This window comes from Denticeps clupeoides, chromosome 1 (assembly GCF_900700375.1).
Source record: "Denticeps clupeoides chromosome 1, fDenClu1.1, whole genome shotgun sequence".
Taxonomy (NCBI): Eukaryota; Metazoa; Chordata; class Actinopteri; order Clupeiformes; family Denticipitidae; genus Denticeps; species Denticeps clupeoides.
This window is the reverse complement of record NC_041707.1, coordinates 3118463-3138288: the sequence shown is the minus strand read 5'-3', so window position 1 is coordinate 3138288 and position 19826 is coordinate 3118463. Positions and strand designations below refer to the sequence as shown.

Genomic DNA, 19826 nt, shown 5'->3' with positions numbered 1-19826 from the left:
TGGTTTCACTGTTCTCTTTACTTGCATGGTACCAGAAGAACATTGGTTTTAATGGTGAGGGATGCAGGATTGGTACAGAAAGGGAGGTTATAGTCATTTCCTATGGTTTTTGTTACCATGCATTGGTCTGCGCCGGTACAGCCAAACATTCCAGAGTTCGGCTAGCCGCCTGAAACCATGTGAAGAAATCAATTCCCACAACTTCCTCAGTAGCTCTATTTCCTCTCCAGGTTACTGTACCAGTGAAGAACGGGTTAGCACACTGAGAACCACATCTAGGCCATGGTATTATTTACATTGTAATGGGATAAAGTGCCGTTTGTTAAAACATCGGTCCATTTCGGGAAGGTCCACGTTTTCAGTTCCTCAGACGAAGACCAGGTGTGTGCGAGAAGGCCTCAGTGAAAAGTCCACACCTCCAGCTCCATGACCCGGAAGTCGTCCGTCTCAGCCAGACAGCAGTTGTTGAAGGTGTAGCAGGGGCTGCTTCTGCCCAGATAGAGCGTCTCGTCCAGCCAAAGTCCAAAATGGCCGCTGCGGAGCAGAACCAGGAAAGGTAAGCTGCTGCCGAATCTTTAAAATCTACATCACGCAGAACCGTGTACCTTCCTCCTCCCACTGCGAAGGAATCCAGGTCCCCCTTGATGAAAAACGAGTTCTCGCCAGTCCACCGGAAACACTGGCAAGGAAAGGATTTATGAATTATGGTTTTAATTCTTTGTCCAGAAGTGGGATGCTGTGCGTTGCCACTACTTACTTTAAATCGCGGGTGTAGCATAAACAGGAACGTCTCGCCGGTGCCATAAAACTTGTCACTGGGTCTCAGGGGATGTGAGAGGAAACAGCCGAACATCTGAGAGACGAAATGTGCCATCAGGTTGCAGGACAGACCCGTGTCACATTTCACTGGGTAAAGTGGCTTATTTGTCACGTATTCAGGGAAATGTACAATATCTGGTTCATATTATCCAGAATCTAGGTGAGTAAGACAAGAAATATTAGTAATAATAGTGTAAAATGTGTTTTGATTCCCATGAAACTGGATGGACTAATTCAGAATTGGCTAATAAAGAACAGTTCTACGAATTCCCTTTGACGGAACAAGGTAAAGTTCACATTTAATAGAGCTTTAACACATCACGTCATCTTGTGTGTAACTCGCATACACGCCCAGAACGACTGACCGTATCAGCAACGTAGGACCTTCGCCTGAAATTACGGCTACCTGATCGTTCGAGTCCTTGATAGCGATGAGCACTGGCGAGTCGCTGCCGCTCAGTTTCCTGTAAAGAGTCTTGAGGCTGGCGCCGTGCCGGGACGTGCTGTAAACCAGGCTCCACTTGTGGCCAACTGTCCGAGGGGGCAGCTCACCAGACAGCTGGGAGACAGATGGACAAAAGACAAGAATGTCAAGAATGGTGGTGGCCTAGCGGTTAAGGAAGCGGCCCTGTAATCAGAAGGTTGCCGTTTCAATTCCCGATCTGCCATGGTTCCCCTGAGCAAAGCACCGTCCCCACACACTGCTCCCCGGGCGCTTGTCAAGGCTGCCCACTGCTCACTCAGGGTGATGGTTAAATGCATAGGACAAATTTCACTGCGTGCACAGTCTGCTGTGCTGCTGTGTATCACATGTGACAATCACTTCACTTTCTAGAATGAAAGAAAGAGCTTCTCTGTCAGCGAGGCTCGATTTATTCTCCAGCAAAGTGTAAGTGGAGTGATTGTCATTGTGATTGTCACAGCAGCACAGCACATGGTGCATTTAACTCTGCATTTAACCATCACCCTTGCGAGCAGAGTTCCGGAGAAACGTTGTTTCATTTCACTGTGTACGGCCTAACATGCATGTTGCATGAAATGCTCAACTTAAACTTAACCTATTGCCTTTTTTTTTTTAATTCATATCTTTGTATTTAAACGTTTCTCTGGTAGTACTGAATGTCTGATGTACACTATATACACAAAAAAAAATAAATACAATCCATGGCAGTTCGAAACTCTTCACCTGTCTGATGTGAGAAGTTTCCAGAATGAGACTCTGCCGAAGTATCTCCTGCAGGCCTTCAGGCTCCTTGTCCACCGGTGAAGGAGCTCTCCCTTCTCCATCCTCCACCGAGACCAGCTGTGAAGACACACGTGACCACGACACAGTCACAGAACCGCTGCAGCAACGCTGGAGTGACAATGGTCACCTGGTGACTGACCTCCCAGTCCTCCCCTGCTCGAACATCTCTCTGTGCGTTGTCCTCTTCATCATCAACCAGCACAAAGTCCTCCTCATCTCTGTCCCCTTCCTCTTCCTCACCCCCCTCTGTTAAACAGAGGTCGGGCCGATGGCGGCTCAAGTAGGCATGGAGCTCGTCTGAACTGCAGAGCACAACGAGAGAAGCGTTCAGCGTCCCGGGCCAGTACCGCGTGTCTGCGGGGCGCGATATTACAAACGGTCGAAGCCGCTACCTCTCCTGGGACATGGTGAACCAGGAGTCCTTCAGGGGAGGCGTCTTCTGTGTGCCCAGCTCCAGCGCTGCCATGCCCTTCCTCTTGCCAGGAGGCCGTTTGTGTTTGAACCTGACAAACATCAGCATGCCCTCATGCAGTCTGCTGGGTCTGGAAGAGTCTGACAGAGGAATTGTGGCAAATGTAAGCCGCCATTTCATTTTAATGCTAGCAGTACGGCACCGAATCAGTTCATTTTAAAAGATTTGTTCACTGAATTATTCAGTGCATGGCGGGAGGAGCCTGTGAATTCGACTTCCTGGACTGTGTGTTGTGGCTGTGTTCCTTTCACACACACCTATGTGAAGACTAAAACTCTTTTATAAATCATGATGTTTTAAGTGTCCTGTGCTATTTAACTACTACTCTGGTTTTAATTTGCTCTAATGAACGTAATACAAAGCCACTATTCTCATTGTATAAGAACATTATCCAACCCCCGGATTCTCTACCATCTTATCTGTACTCATCTGCATTCTTTAACTCAAATGTCCTTGAATTAAACAGTGGTTAAACCGAAATCCTACTTATTGGTTCTAAATCAACATTATCCAAAACACAACAACACAACACTATTCCTTTCAAGCAATTTGATGGGTGAACAAGTGAATGTGACAAACTTTCTTCTCACCATTTGCACCACTTGCACAAACTGACATCACTGCACTCTGACACACGCAGAAAGCAGAACATGAGCTATTTAGCTCTAATTTACAAAATCTTCTCTTCCGAAATCCACATAGAATTTTAAGGACCAGTGGAAATCTTATTTTAAGTACAATTTACCTGACAATTTATCCTTCGGGCGTAGTTGCTGTTGTGTTTTCCACTCTCTGTGTTCTGTCTCTTGTCCTCCACAGCAGAAGGTGGCAGCACCACTCAGGACAACAGTGCCCAGTGCCACGGTCGGGTGCACGGCCAGCTCTGCCAGCGGACTCCCAACCATCTGCCTCTCCATTTCAGCCATGTCCTGGCTTTCCCCGCCGACCTCCTCCGCTTCAGGGACACCCTGACCCAGGCAGTGTCTCAGGTCTGTCGTGGTGGACAACACCAAAGCTGGCACGGCTCTCCCGTTCGGACGAGGAGGGGTGTTCGCTGAAGCCTTCGCTGAATTCCTGCCATATTTACTCTTCTGGGATTTCTTCCAGCCTTTCCACCTAGCAGAGCGGACAAATGTCAAGTGTTTTATGGGACACAGTATAAAATGGATAAACTCCACCAATCAGATATGAAAACCACATAGTCTGAGTAGAGAACCACGTTACCAACTGAACAATGATTACAAGTTCATACAGCCACTAAAGCTGGGGTTAGGGCTGAATAAAAAAAAAATTAAAATCGATTTAATTCACTATATTATGTGTATTAAAAAACTAGCATATCCGTACATCGAAATATGAACTGTGCTGTAACTAGCGTACAGTCCTTGCTTGCGTTTAAGTTGCCATTTATTCACTATAAGCAGAAAGTGACCCAAAACCAATGTCGAACTGTGCTACCGCATCGGAAAAGTCACACACCTCAATATTTGTGGATTATCTGCATCCCTGATTTTATAGTAATATTAAAAAAAAAAAAAAAAAAAAAAAACCTAGAGAAATTTTTTTCGAGTTTTTCCTCAACTCAGGGTTAGGTGTCTTGCTCAGGGACACAGTGGTGGTTTGAACCTGGGACTTTGTGGTTGTCCGGGTTCAGAGGCAGTCACAATTCTGTACCAGTCTTTGGCAGGCCAGGTTAAAAAGACCACCAGACTGGATGTGGCCCACGTGCCATAGTTTGCCCACCCCTGAACTAAAGAATTTAGCAAATATGGCCAGAAGCGTGTTTCCTGCATTGACAGTTTTCCAAGGGTTCGGACGCCACCTTACTGACCTCTGTTTGGCAGCACTAAATTGCACGTGGGAGATGTCGGAGTAGAAAGAGACGGAGAGCAGGTTGTCCACAGTGCAGGAGAGCAGGTACTCCTCACATCCATTCTCAATCACCAGTGGGTGGGACTTGAACGGGTCGAAGAAGATCTTGTTTTTTGTAACCACCAATATTCCGGTAACAACGCCCTGGGGCCACGAAGAAAGTGAGGAATATTATATATATACAAGGGGTGTTAGAAAATTTCCATACTGCAATATATCGGGATATTTTATGTGGTGATACTGTATCGATACATGGACAACAAATATCGATATTTTTGTATACAAATTTAGTCAAATTCAGTTCTCAGTTATGTTGTTTTTTTTATGCTGCAAAACACCCTCACAGCATGAAGCTGCCACCACAATGCTTCACTGTTGGGACTGTATTGGACAGGTGATGAACAGTGCTTGGTTTTCTCCATATATACCGCTTAGAATTAAGGCCAAAAAATTTGATCTTAGCCTCATCAGACCAGAGAATCTTGGAGTCCTTCAGGTGTTTTTTTTTTTTTTAACCAAACTCCATGCATCTTTCATGTTCACCGAGGAGAGGCTTCAAATAAGGCAACTGTACAATAAAGCCCCAACTGGTGGAGGGCTTCTGTGATGGTTCACTTTCTACAACTTTCTGCCATCTCCCGACTGCATCTCTAAAGCTCAGCCACAGTGATCTTTGGGTTCAGCAATGAGTCTGAATACTTAGGACCACGTGAGATCAGTTTTCCTTCGTTAATAAATCTGCAAAAATGTCAACAATTCTGTGTCAACAATTTTTCTGTCAATATGGGGTGCTATGTGTCCATGAACGAGGAAAAAAGAACATTAATGATTTTAGACCTCCATGGGTTGATAAATTTAATTTCCATCGGTAATCTTTGTGTGATAATGTGTTGTCAGCACATTCAACCATGTAAAGAACAAAGTATTTCATTCATTCTGATCTAGGATGTCTTATTTCTGTGTTCAAAAATAGTCAAAATGGGCCAAAGCTGTAATTAAATTTTATTTATTTGATCTAATTCTTAAGTTATTTATATTTGCCTTTTGTTTACCCTAAGGCAAACCTTGTGGTCAAACCCTAAGGGTTGACCACATTGAGCAGTGGTGGCCTAGCAGGCGCCTCTCATGGCTGCCCACTAAGGGTGATGGTTAAATGCAGAGGACACATTTTGTTGTGTCACTGTCTGCTGTGCTGCAGTGTTTCACAATGACAATAACTTCACTTTCACAAGTTGTTAAAACGTGCTATATAAATAAAGATTGATTTGATTCAGAATTGCATATCCCAGAGTGGCTTCCATTTGCCTAATTACAGATACAGTCCCCCTGACACAACAGAAGGTTTCTTTCCCCAATAAACTGCTCCACCTACATCCATGCACCAGCTGAGTGTCAAGCCAGAGATATGATATGAACCGGGGCGGGTGCGGACTCACCTTCCTGTCGGTGATGAAGCGACAGAACAGCTTGAGGTATTGCATGGACGCAGGCCCATCCCCCTGCGTGCACTCAGGTGGGAGGGCTAACAGACACAGTTTCCCATCAGGCAGCGGCACCGCCTCCACATCCTATGGAAGTTGAATCGTAGAGAACAATGTGCAGTTTTATCATACAAATTTCCCATAGTGCCTCAGCTGACCACTGCAACACCTTCTCTCATGTCTGTTAAAGGTCCCCTATCATAAAAATGTCACATTGTGAGATTATTTAACTTTAATACGAGATCCCCTTGCCTGTCTGTGGTTCTGCAGTAGCTAGAAATAGGTGTAAAGAGTGCTTTGACCATCCTGCTTCACCGTTCAGAGAGCAGCAGCTCAGATGGTCAAATCTGGAATTTGAATCTGGAAAAGGTTACCTCCCGTTTCTCATGATTTTTCCACACAGAGAATTTCCCACCCCTCCCCTAAAATGACCATCATGGCTTCCAAACGTCCAAAGCATTGCAGTTATTCAGTGATTGGAATAGACACGACTTCCAGTCTGTGGTTGGTGGATGGTGTTGATGACATCATTTCAACTTCTATAGGCCGCTCTCATCCTCGTCCCGCCTCTCTCCTCCTCATTAGCATTTAAAGCTACAGACACCAAAACGGCACATCCTGGGAAATCTCATTTTGGATCAAAGAGGCTGTAATTCTGCACCAAGGCTGAATTTGGAAAAGAGACTTCAGATACAGTATCAGGGGACACTAAGATTATAAAAGCAAAAAAATGTTTGTGTGAGGGGATTTTTCATGCACGACACATCAGAGCTGATCTGGAACTTTCCAGAGCCTCTTACCAGAAGCTGGTCATACTCAGACTCGGTGGACGGGGAGATGAGGGCGGCCGTGCAGCCGGCAGCAGCAGATGGATCTCGTCCCAGTCCAGGGTCAGTGTGGGACGCTCGTGCTGGAAATCCAGAGGTCAGAGTTGAACTCTCAGGAACACGCAGTGGCTGCACATGTGAGGAACGGGAGAACATCACGATCAGCAAAAAAAAAAAAAAAAAAAGACGCTGCTACATCCTCTTTCTCGCTCAACAGCATCTGCCCTGTGGAGGTCACGTGAACAGTGGGCTGACTGGCAATGCAAATGTTCTTCGAAAAGACTGTGGCTGGAACTGGGAATACACCCTTCCTCTGCAGAAACCCTGAACAGAAACTGAAAAGCAGATGCAGATGCGTGTGTGTGTGTATGTGTGCAATCAACTGTGTCTGAAAGCTGCATGTGTGAGTGATTTATACAATTATATCATTCATTATAGAATCGAAGAGTTTAGAGAACAAATACGTATTCACTAGGCTTCAATTACCCAGTCGCTTCTGTTAAGGCCGGAATTTCCTTGTGAGGGAAATTGGGGAAAAACAAGGATTTGTAGACCCCAGTGGAACTGAGGCTGAATCACTACTGAGCTGCATGATTTCACTTGTTCATGCACCGACATAATAGTAATCGATCATTTTTAACAGACTGATTTTTAATTTGTCCCATTACCTTTGGTCCCTTAAAAAGTGGGAGGCACATGTACAAACTGTTGTAGTTCCTACACTGTCCACCTCAAATTAAAGCTGAAAGTTTGCGGTTAAAGCACATCTTGTTAGTTTCCAATCCATTTGTGGTGGCGTATACAGCCAAAAGTATTAGAATTCCGTCGATGTCCCAATATAATAACGGACCTGACTGATGTTCAGTGTTACTTCAAGCGAGACATAAATTAAACAGTTCTAACCTGTTGCCAGGCTGTGGGGGGTGGTCTGCCGCCTGTGTCGGGGGGGACGTCTCTGAACCGAGAGGTGACGCTGAAGACGGTGTCATCGTGCCGCGTCTGTTCCCACAAACGGCAGAGGTGAGAGTTGAACACTAAACGGCCCACCCTTGCCAAGCCTGTTCCAGAACCACGGGTACCGTGCTGGGTTCCAGGTAAAGCCCACTTCCAAACACTATACTCAATTTGTGATGATGGCGACTGCTTGATATTACACTTTAAATCAGTTGATGCCGTGGGACCAGTCTTATGAGTTTATAATCTCAATGAAGTCCATCAAACTAACTAACTCTGGTCTTTGTCTAAATGAGATTATCATATACATTATAATGTACACTCCAGGCAAATATGGCATAAACAGACATTAAAACAATCGGCATTTCAAATGAGTCAACTGAAAAAGTGTCCATAATGTCCATATCTGCAAGATGTTGAAACAATCACAGAAATTACCGGGCCCGTGATGTACATCCAGCAATCCAACTGCTACGAACGGTTGTCTGGTACAACGTAAAGGTTACGGAACCTTCTTGTTTTCCATAAATCATCCCTTAGATGAATTAGAAATTGACCAGCTTATGTAACAGACGTTTAAGGCGTGGGCCTTCGTGGGCCTTCCGAGCATAATATAAGGAATCCGTTTAGTGGCGGCATCGGTGATCGGCCTGCTGCTCGCGCTTACACTGTTACGGCTTGTCGACGTCGGTTCGTTTTATTACTTTTAAAGAAAAGCAGTGATTACCAGAGTCCTCTTCCGCAGCGGCCTCCAGCTCCACACGGAGCGCTTTACATCCATCAGCTCGTCCGCCTTTGTGATCTCATGAGCACGTTGTCAGTGACCTTTGAGCGGTCCTATCAGATCTCGGGAGTTCTGCGCCCGGCGTCGGACAATGACAGCAATGTTTCCACGGAGACGGCTATTCTCGAATCTTGGCGGTGGAAAGGAAAGACATGTGGTCGTGCTTTACTCACTGCGGGGTCGTCGTCGCTGTTATTACGCCGTATTCCGTCGGCCGAATCTGCAGCAGAGCTTTCAGGAAGCGAGGTGATCCCTGTCAAAATGGGAAAAAAATGTGTCTACTGCTCTTATTAGGACGTGCGCACTGATCAATAACTGCTGAGTGGGTCACACTGAAACAGCTCAGATAGTCGATACCGACGCACGGCTACACGTCTCTGAGCGCGCTCACCAGTGAGATAGTACTGGCGCAGGCGGGGGTTTCGGATGAACGGGACGTGCCCAGGGGGCTGGGCTGGCCTACGTTGCGTCTGGCCGGCAGAGGAAGCAGATTCCCAAGGCCCGGTGATGAATCCTGGAGGCCGACTGACCCCAGCAGGAAGCTCGGAACCGGGTCTGAGTGAAAATTTTATCAGTCCAAGTTACATTTACGGCATTTATCAGACGCCCTTACCAAGAGCTACTTACAACCAGTAGTTACAGGGACAGTCCCCCCCTGGAACAACTTAAGGTTAAGTGTCTTGCTCAGGGTCACAATGGTAGTAAGTGGGATTTGAACCTGGGTCTTCTGGTTCATAGGCGAGTGTGTTACCCGCTAGGCTACCACCACCCAAGTTAACACAAGATGTGCGTATGAAAGAACAAATGCATTCAAAAATTCCATGGGTGTTGAGTAATCAAGTTTTTTTTAAAGGGTGGGACTCATGCAGGATTACCAGTGGTGGCCTAGCCCGTAAGGAAGCAGACCCGTAATCGCCAAGGTGCCACTGAGCAAAGCACCGTCCCCCACACACTGCTCCCCGGGCGCCTGTCAAGGCTGCCCACTGCTCACCAAGGGTGATGGGTTAAAAGCAGAGGACACATTTCGTTTCACAAAGACAAGCACTTCACTTTTTTATATGGGGGGTGTAGCAGCCTAACAGGTAAAGAAGTGGACCTGCAATCCTCTTTCTCTTCTTGGAAAAACCATCACCGACCCTGCACTGACACCACTTACAGGTGCACTCTACCCTGGACGGTCGTCCCTCTCTGTATCACTCCTTCCCAAGGAGTTTTTCCTTGTGCGCAGAAGGGTCAAGTGTGGGGGGCATCAACTGTAGGGCCTGTCAAAGCCCATTGAGACGTACTGCATGTGATTATGGGCTATATACGTTATAAATAAATGTTTTAATCCCGAGCCGCCATGGTGCCACTGAGGTCACCTTGATCAAGGTCCCCACGCACTGCTCCCTGGGCGCCTGTCATGGTGCCCACTGCTCACCAAGGGTGATGGTTAAATACAGAGGACACGTTTCACCGTATGCTGTGCTGCAGGGTTTCACAATGACAATCACGTCACCCTCACATTCTCCATTCTGTAAACCCAACAAATATTTGTTTTGCTATTAGTGCATCACCTGAGTAATATGATGCATCTTTTCGTACGGCATGCATTTCCAGTTGTGCCCGTATTTCCAAAATGCACTGAAAACGCATGCACAAAGTGACTAGACCAGCAGAACCCTTGCGCCAGGCTGAGGCAACCCGCTCATGCTTCTCAAACCCGTGGCACTTATCACCTTGTCTTCACATTGCCAAAGTAGCCGGCCCTGGATTTGTTCTTCGGCCGTGGGTGATCCATCACGAAACCGAGCCAGACAGCCACCGTTGGATCAGTACGAGGAAGCGGTCAGCTTCCACCTCATCGGCCCCACCATGGCTCCCAAATGCCTGCAGTAAATGAAGGGATCGTGCATAATCATGCCTTACGTTTCTCATATTACACCAGGTCTTGTCTAACACACCAGTGACAATAACCAGTAAAAACGTATGCAGTACAGAAATGTGTTTAGCCTCCACTCTTCTATCAAAATGATGCAATTAATAAATCGTCGTTGGTATGGTGCATGGAGTCAGGACCGAGCATCGTTTCCATGTAGAATACCCTGCGCTGTGCACCGTCTCTGGGGCGGCCAGAAATTCCTGCGCTCCGGGTGCCCAGCCTCGCCCGCACATCGCCTCGGTAAACACGGAAGTGGATCAGACGATGGATGCTGCGGCTCCCGCGTCCATCGACGTTACGGCAGACGTCGCGGCGTGTGGACACCCCGCAGCCGCAGAGACGGGAGCGACGTTACCGCACACGCCCCGCCCCGCCCCGCCCCTTTTATTTGGCCCTTAAAGGCGCCGCTACATAAAAAAAAATCACTGCACCCAGTATACACACACACACACACATATATATATATATATATATATATATATATATATATATATATACACACACACACACACACACACACACACACATATATATATATATATATATACACACACACACACACACACACACAGTACAGGCCAAACGTTTGGACACACCTTCTCATTGAACGTGTTTTCTTTATTTTCATGACCATTTACGTTGGTAGATTCTCACTGAAGGCATCAAAACTATGAATGAACACATGTGGAGTTATGTACTTAACAAAAAAAGGTGAAATAAGTGAAAACATGTTTTATATTCTAGTTTCTTTGCTCTGATTACTGCTTTGCACACTCTTGGCATTCTCTCGATGAGTTTCAAGAGGTCGTCACCTGAAATGCTTCTCCAACAGTCTTGAAGGAGTTCCCAGAGGTGTTTAGTACTTGTTGGGGTCCAGCTCATCCCAAACCATCTGGATTGGGTTCAGGTCCGATGACTGTGGAGGCCAGGTCTCCACTTTTTTTAAGTACATAACTCCACATGTGTTCATTCAAAGTTGTGATGTCTTCAGATGCCATAGTTTTGATTCTTTTGTGACCATTTTCATCCACCAATGTAAATGGTCACAAAAGCCACAAAGCCACCATAGGGTACAGTTTAAGCGATTGGAGGTTTTGAAAGGTTTATCCATTTATTGTTCAATAAACACACTCAAGTTCAGTCTACATGGGACAGGAGATTTTCCCTTATCTATAAATTTCTGTCTCAGAGAAGACTCTTCTTCTCGTTCCACAACAATCTACAGTACATATATGTGGTAGAAGAACTGGGTGTTGATCTCTCACAACTCTGTAAAATAATAAATTATCTCCTACAAGCAAAACTCTAAATCATCCTGGGGCAGTGGTGGCCTAGCAGTTAAAAAAGCGTCCGTAATCGGAAGGTTGCCAGTTCAAATCGCAAGGTGCCACTGAGCAATGCACCGTCCCCACACACTGCTCCCCGGGCGCCTGTCATGGTGCCCACTGCTCACCAAGGGTGATGGTTAAAAAGCAGAGGACACATTTCGTTGTGTCGCCGTGTGCTGTGCTGCAGTGTGTCACAATGACAATCGCTTCACTTTCACTACAGATGAAAATAACGGGATAACAGAATATCTTCCTCTGAAGAAAACAGGCAAAAACCTGGCAACCCTGCTGCCCAGCTGTGGTTTGGCTGCTTTAAAGTACGAGTTTTACGCTTTCCGCAACACAACACGCTTCCTGATGCTCTCATCCCATTGGACGACAAAGTTGCCCCTCATGTTGACGCCCTCATCCCATTGGACGGCGAAGTGCCCCTCGGATCCCAGCATCCAATCACGCCGCAGCACATTCTCGCGTCGTCTCCCGGGCACCGCCGAGCTTGCCGAGCTAACGGGGAGGATGAGAGGCGATTAATAAGACGGGAAAGACGGAGCCGGCGTCCGGACGCGAACCTCATACACGCCGCCGAACAGAACTCGGGATTCCGTCAATTCCGTAAGCGCGCGTTCCTTCACCCGCCATTTATCGGGGCTCCGCCGCCGTGTGTTTAGCATTCGTGCTAACGCTAACCTTAATTTACCCTTTGTAGCCGTGGCTTTGGTTAGCGCTAGCTGTGTGCCGGCTGGCTTCCATGTAGGACCCGCCGGCCCACACGCAGCCCTTGTCGCGTCTCCACGTCCCGCGTTGCGTCAGAGGAACTTTATTAACGTCGTTACGTGCGCCGTGGCAGGGGAGCGGTTCGGCCCGGCTAGCTTGGAGAGCGGCGCGATGCTAGCTGACCTGCCTCTCGTCCCTCCTCCGCACAGGCAGGACATGGTTCGCGCCTCCTAGGAGAAGCGGTGTTGGAGCTGCGGAGGAGTCGCCCGCGTTGTACCCTCACAGCATGGAAGCCGAGACGGTAAGATGCCTGCTGGGTGTGTTTTGTCCTTATTACAATTCAGACAACACCGGATTTTCCCGCAAGGTGCGTGCAATTTCTTAAAAATCACCGTCAAACATTGATCACGTTATACTTAAAGTAGCGTTTATTGCAGAATGTCTTTATGAGGGTCCGATGGTGCAAAGCCCTATTGTTTCTGCAGTTATTATTATTGTCATTCTCGTTCTGCCCCGCACATCACAATTCACGCAAAGCTCGTAAACAGACAGGTTCCAATGAGCAAACTGCTAACGAAATGTTACTTTGACCGATGGTGATTCCTGTCCATCCATCCACTTTATGTAAGAAATTAGCTGAGGATAAACCCGCTCTCGCACATCTGTATCTTGTCACATACAGCATCTTGCCAGAGTTTAAAAAACATCTGTCTGAGAAGTAAAGTAAGCTACAAATTTTCTATGTAGTATTTTCATTGTCATTTATTTAAAAGTTAATTGTTCTGAATAAACTCAAGGGTTGTAATGTCCCTTGGTCAATGGCTACAAATCAATTTCCAGTTTATTTTGCTGTACTGTAATTGCCACCTACTGACCTTTCTTGCTTTGGCTGTGTCATCTCAGTAGGTAGGCAGGAAAGGATCCAGTTAAAAGCGAAGATGGATTACTGAACAGGGTCCAGGGTCTCTGCCCGGAGATGCTACTGACAATTTACACTCATTCTGAGTTTTGTTCATCTCATCTCTGACTATTGTTCATTTATTTCCACAGAATTTATCATTTAAGGGGCTGCTTTAAACGGGTAGAGCATACCCATGACCCCACCTGACAAAAATTATGATTAGGGTTATATACAAGCTTTTTATATATCTGGGCTGAGAGGCCAACAAGTTATGCATTAAAAGAGTGCTGCATATATAGCACCCCACCCCTGCTCACCTCCCAGGCGTGGAAAAAAGTTCAGGCTCAGGACTTGCTATTAGCCCAGGACTTGGGTGGTCAGGGGGGCTCAACAGCGCATTACCCCTTCTGGTGCACGCAAACTTTCACGTATCGCCATCAAAATTAATATTCATGTGTATTTCATTAAGGCAAACTTTATGATACACTCAGACCCAATAGCTCCACCCATCAGGAAGTGGGATAGTATGGATTGTTTTATTTTCTTATACAAAGGAATTTGAATCAAGAATCCTAGACCCTTTTATTCGATTCACTCTGAATTTGACTTCACCATGCTAAATTGCGAAGCTATTTTTGATAACTCAAATGGTCTTGAATTGGCAAATTTACATGTCTTATTTATTTATTTTTATTAATTACACTCCACATTGGGTAATCGAGATTAAACTTTCCTGAAATATTCAGTTTCGTATAATCATTGCTTGCTGCCTGCTTCCATTGGCGGCGTCAGGCAATGGGCATTAGGAACACCGCTGAAAGTGGTGCTGTTGTTTCATAAAAATGTGTGTGTTTAGCATAAAACCACAGATTAAAATGCAGGCAAATTATGGCCCATATGTCTATGATGCGCCGAACTCTGCAGGCATCAGTGCGTGAGAAACATTTTATTTACTGCGCTCCGTGCTCAACTAAATTTTTTTTTTTTTTTTTTTTTTTTTTTTATATTAATCAAATGTCTCTGTGTCGCACGACACAAGTCGATTATGAAACTTGTCTTGATGCTCAGCAACTTTTTTTTTTGTGATAATGAGCTGAGCATGAAAGTTTGGGACTTGAGAACACATATATTGTAAATATATATATAATTTTATATATATAATTTTAATGCATTTTAGCAAATCGATGTAAATTGGAAATTTGTTCAGATTGTGTCGACACTAGGCCTGCAACAACAAATAGATTAAATCGATAAAAATAGATGACTAAAAAAAGTCGACTTTTTTAGTAATCTTTTTTTATCGATGTAATCTATTCGTCCCAAACTTTCATACTCAGCTCATTGACACAGCAAGTAATAAGTTATAAATATAACTTATAAATAAGTTAATCTTATTCCTGTCTTTGACTGTGCTGCCGTGTGGTTAAATTCATCTACTTACTCTGAGTCCTCTGTGTGTGTAAAAACTCCTTTAGGCTAAAATGCTGGCGAGCAGCTGGTGGGATTTCTTCCACAGGAGTTCATACTGAATTTGGTAAAATCATTCTGCACTCACGGTGCATTGCGCCACGTTTGCGATGGCCCGTCATCTGTAGACTTTTGCTTGTAGGAGAACATTTGTTAGTTTACAGAGTTGGGAGAGACTAGAACATCTCTACCCATCAGCATCAACGATATTACCACTTTCACTTCCTAAACCATCTCAGGGTTACTGCCGGGACCTTTAATTAGTTTCACCACTGCCTACAGCTTTTGCACAGTGCCATATTTTTTTTTACCTTTATTTACAGGAGGTCATTCCTATTTGGCAGAATAAACCACATGGATCGACACGCAGTGTGGTGAGAAGAATTGGGTCAACGTTACCCCTAAAACCATGCCCTCGTGCATGTTTCCAGGTAACGTGTTTCATGCAGACCATTTTTAATAATGGTGTTTTTGGGGTTTGTTTTGTTTAATGGTTTAAGTGGATTGTCTCTCCAGGAGCTCCCAGGTCTGCCCCCTCTACACCCCGGCGATGGACCAGTGGTCCCAACACTGGCAGACATTGCATGGATTATGGCAGATGAAGAGGAGACGTATGCCAGAGTACGGTGAGTTGACCTCTGTAGTCTCCGGAGTCTGTCATTTGGATGCAGCGTGTGGTTAAATAACAATTACTTATTTAAAAAAAAGTTGCATCTTCTGTTTGTCAGAAGTGACACGCGCCCTTTTAGACACGAGTGGAGGCCCACGCCTCTTCTGGTCTTGCACCGGAACTCCTCTGTGCCAAACTTCCGCCGTGAGGGGAAACGAATGGAGGGTCTGAGGAAGCCCGGTGTGACGGCCCTGAATCGCACCACGGCTCTGCAGGACGAGCTCAGCAAGCTTCGAGCTCAGATCGCCAAAATTGTATCGTCTGACTCTGGTAGGTGTGGTTTTGTATTTAAAGGTCCCCTGACATAAACGTTTATATCTGTCTTATTGGTCCCCTAATACTGTATCCAGAGTCTCTTTCTGAAAATTAGCTGTGGTGCAGAATTACAGCCACTTTGATCCAGTCCCACAGTAAGATTTCCCAGGACGCGCCATTTCACCGTCTGTAGCTTTAAATGCTAATGAGGAGGAGAGAGGCGGGACGAGGAGAACCCTTCTGCACGCAAGGAAAAACTCCACAGAAAAAAAAACTCAAGGAGAGAGAAAAAAAAGAAAAAAGAAAGAAAGGTTGGGAAGGAGTGATACAGAGACGGACCCCTTGATTGTCACATGTGATGCACAGCACACGGTGCACACAGTGAAATTTGTCCTCTGCATTTAACCCATCACCCTGAGTGAGCAGTGGGCAGCCATGACAGGCGCGGGGAGCAGTGTGTGGGGACGGTGCTTTGCTCAGTGGCACCTCATTGGGATTTGAACCGGCAACCTTCTGATTACAGGGGTGCTTCCTTAACTGCTAGGCCATCACTGCCCCAGTTGTAACGGTGGTGGTGGCGGCTGTGGTGACCCTCTGGTTCGTTTCATGATATGTCCTCGTTTACGGGCCCGCCTCCTTACCCGCTATGCTATCACAGTACTTACTGCTACTGTGACAGTGTAAACACTTCAGTTGTCAAGTTTTACGTGGAGGAAACCCATCTAAGTGTGTAACACACAAGGAGGACAGCGGCCAATAGAAGTTGAGAGGGCATGCACGGAAATTACATCAATAACATTCACCAACCACAATGCAGACAGGAAGTCGTGTCTGTGTTTTTCCAGAAAAAAATTAAAGGAACCCACTGGTTCTTCAGTCTCATGTGACGAAACTACATTTGTCAAATTCAAAAATTTCTAATTCAAATACATACACAGTATTGCAAAGCTCAGTGAAGGGTTGTTGAAAACAAGTTTAAAAGACAAAAACCAAACTAAACGTGGTCGGAGCAGTCGCGATCTTGGATTGTCCTCATTTTTTATTTTTTTTTCTCCAATCACCGAGCAACTGCAATGCTTCAAATGTTTGGAATGACGGCTGGTGGAGAGAATGGTTTAAGGGAGCGGTGGGAAATCTGAAATGGATGAAATAACAGCTCTGTTTTTCGTTTTTCAGGCTCTAATCCTTTGACCCCAGATCTCCTGTCTCCAGATGACACGAGTGTCGGATTCTCCATGGCCCCTTTTGAAACCGCTGCCTACCAACCTGCTCCTACTGCCTCGTTTGTCATCAGTGATGTGACTGAGGAAGAGGAGGAGGAGGAGGAAGAAGAGGAGGAGGACGTTTCCGAGCTAGTGCCTGATCCTTTGCCTCCTGTGTCCATGACTGCTTCTGCCACTTTTGACCTCGACCGGCCCAGCATAGATTTCCGGGAGCCAGAGGAGGACACGGTTTCGCTCTCCAAGTCCACAAGCTTTGCTGACGTTACGGACATTCTGAGAGATATGAACCGTATGAAGATGAGTAAGGACAGGTGAGGTCTTACTCATGAATATTCAGTAGCAGTAGTAGTAGCCATATTCGGTGTGCTGATTCATAATGTTCCATGAGCAGATATAACCGTGGGTGCACCTCACTGAGGGAGGAGGACTCTGCCTCTCTAATATCTGAAGCTCTGAGGAAGAAGTTTACTTTGAAGGACGACGACATTGCTGGAAATAAGTAGCCTCTGCCCAACCCGGATCACATTCCCACGTGAGTTGAGCCGAGCTTGCGTTGGCTTTATTTGCTGTTTAAGATGATTGAAGATCAGATTAGAGAAGACTGTAATCCAGAAGTATCCATCTTTACTCTTTATATTTAAGGTGCTTAAATGCTATAGTTTTATATAGGTATGCACCAATATATCGGCTGTAATAGATATTGGCTCTATGTTGCGGGGCAGTGGTGGCCTAGCGGGTAAGGAAGCGTCCTCGTAACCTGTAGGGTTACAGGCTCAAATCGCCAAGGTAATATTTAGAAGCTATTTTGCCTCCTTGCCACCATGGGGCATACGATCCTACATGAACATGTCAATCAGCATGAACAGGTAGTTTCTTGAATTGGTATGAAAAGTGAAGTGATTGTTATTATGATGCACAGCACACGGTGACTCAACGAAACGTGTCCTCTGCATTTTACCATCACCCTTGGTGAGCAGTGGGCAGCCATGAAAAGCGTCCGGTGAGCAGTGTGTGGGGACGGTATCTTCATCAAGGGGACCTCAGTGGTACCTTGGCCGCTCGGGATTCGAACCAGCAACCTTTTGATTACGGGCCCGCTGTCTTACCCGCTATGCGACCAGGGTAATTACTGTGACAGTGTAAACACTTCAGTAGCAAAACCATCCAAGTGTGTAACACACTCGCCCATGAACCAGAAGGCCCAGGTTCAAATCCCTACTATTGTGTCCCTGACCAGGACGCTTAACCCAGAGTGTCTCTGGGGGGGGACTGTTCCTGTAACTACTGATTGTAGGTCGCTCTGGATAAGGGCGTCTGATTAATGACGTAAATGTAAAATGTAAATTAATCATACATTAATTAGTATCTGTATCAGCTCAGTTTCGGAATTTGTGCACCCCTACGTTTGTACACGTGGAATTTATTGCTCACTTGGGACATGCTCTGTAAAACTAACACTGTCTTGTTTTTTTTTTTTTTTTAGGCCAAGGCCCTGTGGAGTCTGTGCCCATGGAGGCTGAATCATAAGTTGACCGACACTGACCACAGTGTGACCACATGACCACACTCCCGGAGACTCAGCCCTTCACTCCCACTAACCTCATGCTCAGTGTTCCCGACCCACAGCTTCTCTACACCATCTGGTGTAGATATTCCCTCACTGGGTTCCTGCTTACGGTTCCACTTAGGTGGCCAGTGACGACCCTGCAATGAAGTGAATCCAGTGACTGACCTAGTTCAACACGTTTGCTCAAGGAGTGTGTGTGTGAGTGTGTGTGTGAGTGAGTGAGTGAGTGAGTGGTACAAATCCCAGCCTTTTCTTGCCGTTTTTTTTCCCTTTCTGTCAATATACTTGAAACCCACAAACGACTGTGTAAATGTGTGATGCCCATGCACAGGTTCCTAAAAAGCTTGCATTTTAGTCCTGCCTGTTCCGAAACCCCACTGGGAAATGCTCTATGCCATTTCCGTCATGTGGTTTTGCCTTGATTCCTCAGGCCTGAGGTTAACCCGAGCCATTTTACACGCCTGTCAGACAACACAGCATTGAACTAGAAGAGTGAAGCGTGCATCGTGCTCTACAGAGCAGCTGTGTAGGACATTGGACTTTGTATCTCCTGTAGAGACTGGTCTTCATGTCAAAGTGCTGCTGTTGCAGGTTTTCTTTGGGGGGGGTGGTAATCTTGTTGTTAATTATCGAACCTTTTCAGATTAGTCTGGCTTGCATGTGTGTTATAATGACTGAAAAGATTTGGGAAGAAGAAAATTACCCTGAATTTTTTTTTTCTTCTTTTAAATCATAATTTTGCTGCCAAAGTGAATTGCCCTTTAGAATATTCCCAGCCTGGACTGATTTAAAGGGCCAGACTGTTATCCAGTCATCATTGTGCTGCTGTACTCTGAGAGTGAACATGAGTGAAAAATGTGTTTTTCGTTTCCATCTGTTCATTCTTTCAATTTATTTTTTTTGTGCACAACTGGGATTTAGCTGAATAAAATTCATCAAATTACTGGGCTATCCCACAATAGTATACACAGGAGATGCTTTACATAATTCTACAGTACTGTTTCATTCAGATATTATAGGACATGCAATAATTGTGAAGCTGTGTGCTTGGTTGTTTCTACAGAAAAGAAAATTATACACGCCACAGGTAGTAATTTTATTAAACGTGCTCACATAAAGGGTTGCTATAATCTCACTGTTTAGTAGTTTGTCTCCTTGAAAGTGTAATTCTGAGTTTCTAGACTGTTAATTTTCTTTTTAAAACGTTTTGTTCCATGTTATATTTTTGAATGTGGGGAGTTTGAAGTTTTCTGTAACATATGCTTATGGGTGTTAATAAAACATTTAAAAAGAATAGATACTTTAATCCCGGCTGGAGCGGGTTG

At 45.5% G+C, this 19826-nt stretch overlaps 2 protein-coding genes across 4 annotated transcripts; one reads left to right on the top strand and one right to left on the bottom strand.

The window, feature by feature from the left end:
- LOC114788523 (nuclear receptor coactivator 7) lies at nucleotides 1-12637 on the bottom strand. Of its 3 annotated transcripts, none has more exons than XM_028977188.1 (16): nucleotides 12392-12637; nucleotides 10174-10324; nucleotides 8847-9010; nucleotides 8629-8708; nucleotides 7621-7716; nucleotides 6691-6846; nucleotides 5846-5977; nucleotides 4369-4553; nucleotides 3283-3653; nucleotides 2458-2617; nucleotides 2205-2367; nucleotides 2006-2122; nucleotides 1226-1378; nucleotides 758-853; nucleotides 606-679; nucleotides 1-534 (listed from the first exon to the last, which is right to left on the bottom strand). In XM_028977188.1, exons 2-16 carry the CDS (start codon nucleotides 10233-10235, stop codon nucleotides 399-401), a joined length of 2145 nt encoding a protein of 714 aa, XP_028833021.1. In that variant the 5' UTR covers nucleotides 10236-10324; nucleotides 12392-12637; the 3' UTR covers nucleotides 1-398. The 3 variants fall into 3 exon arrangements, with proteins under 3 accessions (XP_028833021.1, XP_028833029.1, XP_028833013.1); XM_028977196.1 differs by having other exon boundaries at nucleotides 12402-12637; XM_028977180.1 differs by lacking the exon at nucleotides 12392-12637 and adding an exon at nucleotides 10539-10739.
- On the top strand, nucleotides 12168-19807 carry mtfr1l (mitochondrial fission regulator 1-like). The gene is made up of 8 exons (XM_028977223.1): nucleotides 12168-12316; nucleotides 12628-12719; nucleotides 15110-15217; nucleotides 15303-15412; nucleotides 15515-15726; nucleotides 16888-17245; nucleotides 17326-17466; nucleotides 18418-19807. Exons 2-7 carry the CDS (start codon nucleotides 12705-12707, stop codon nucleotides 17435-17437), a joined length of 915 nt encoding a protein of 304 aa, XP_028833056.1. The 5' UTR covers nucleotides 12168-12316; nucleotides 12628-12704; the 3' UTR covers nucleotides 17438-17466; nucleotides 18418-19807.
- Nucleotides 19808-19826: the final 19 nt, after the last annotated feature.

Excerpts from the sequence above, each read along its gene's own strand:
- mtfr1l (XM_028977223.1), top strand. Across the intron at positions 15,413-15,514 it reads GAGACGTATGCCAGAGTACG|AAGTGACACGCGCCCTTTTA; the intron begins GTGAGTTGACCT and ends TCTGTTTGTCAG. Across the intron at positions 17,246-17,325 it reads ATGAAGATGAGTAAGGACAG|ATATAACCGTGGGTGCACCT; the intron begins GTGAGGTCTTAC and ends TTCCATGAGCAG.
- LOC114788523 (XM_028977188.1), bottom strand. The coding sequence starts at position 10,235 with ATGGATCACCCACGGCCGAAGAACAAATCCAGGGCCGGCTACTTTGGC. Across the intron at positions 2,123-2,204 it reads GAGCAGGGGAGGACTGGGAG|CTGGTCTCGGTGGAGGATGG; the intron begins GTCAGTCACCAG and ends GTGTCTTCACAG. Across the intron at positions 1,379-2,005 it reads AAACTTCTCACATCAGACAG|CTGTCTGGTGAGCTGCCCCC; the intron begins GTGAAGAGTTTC and ends TCTGTCTCCCAG.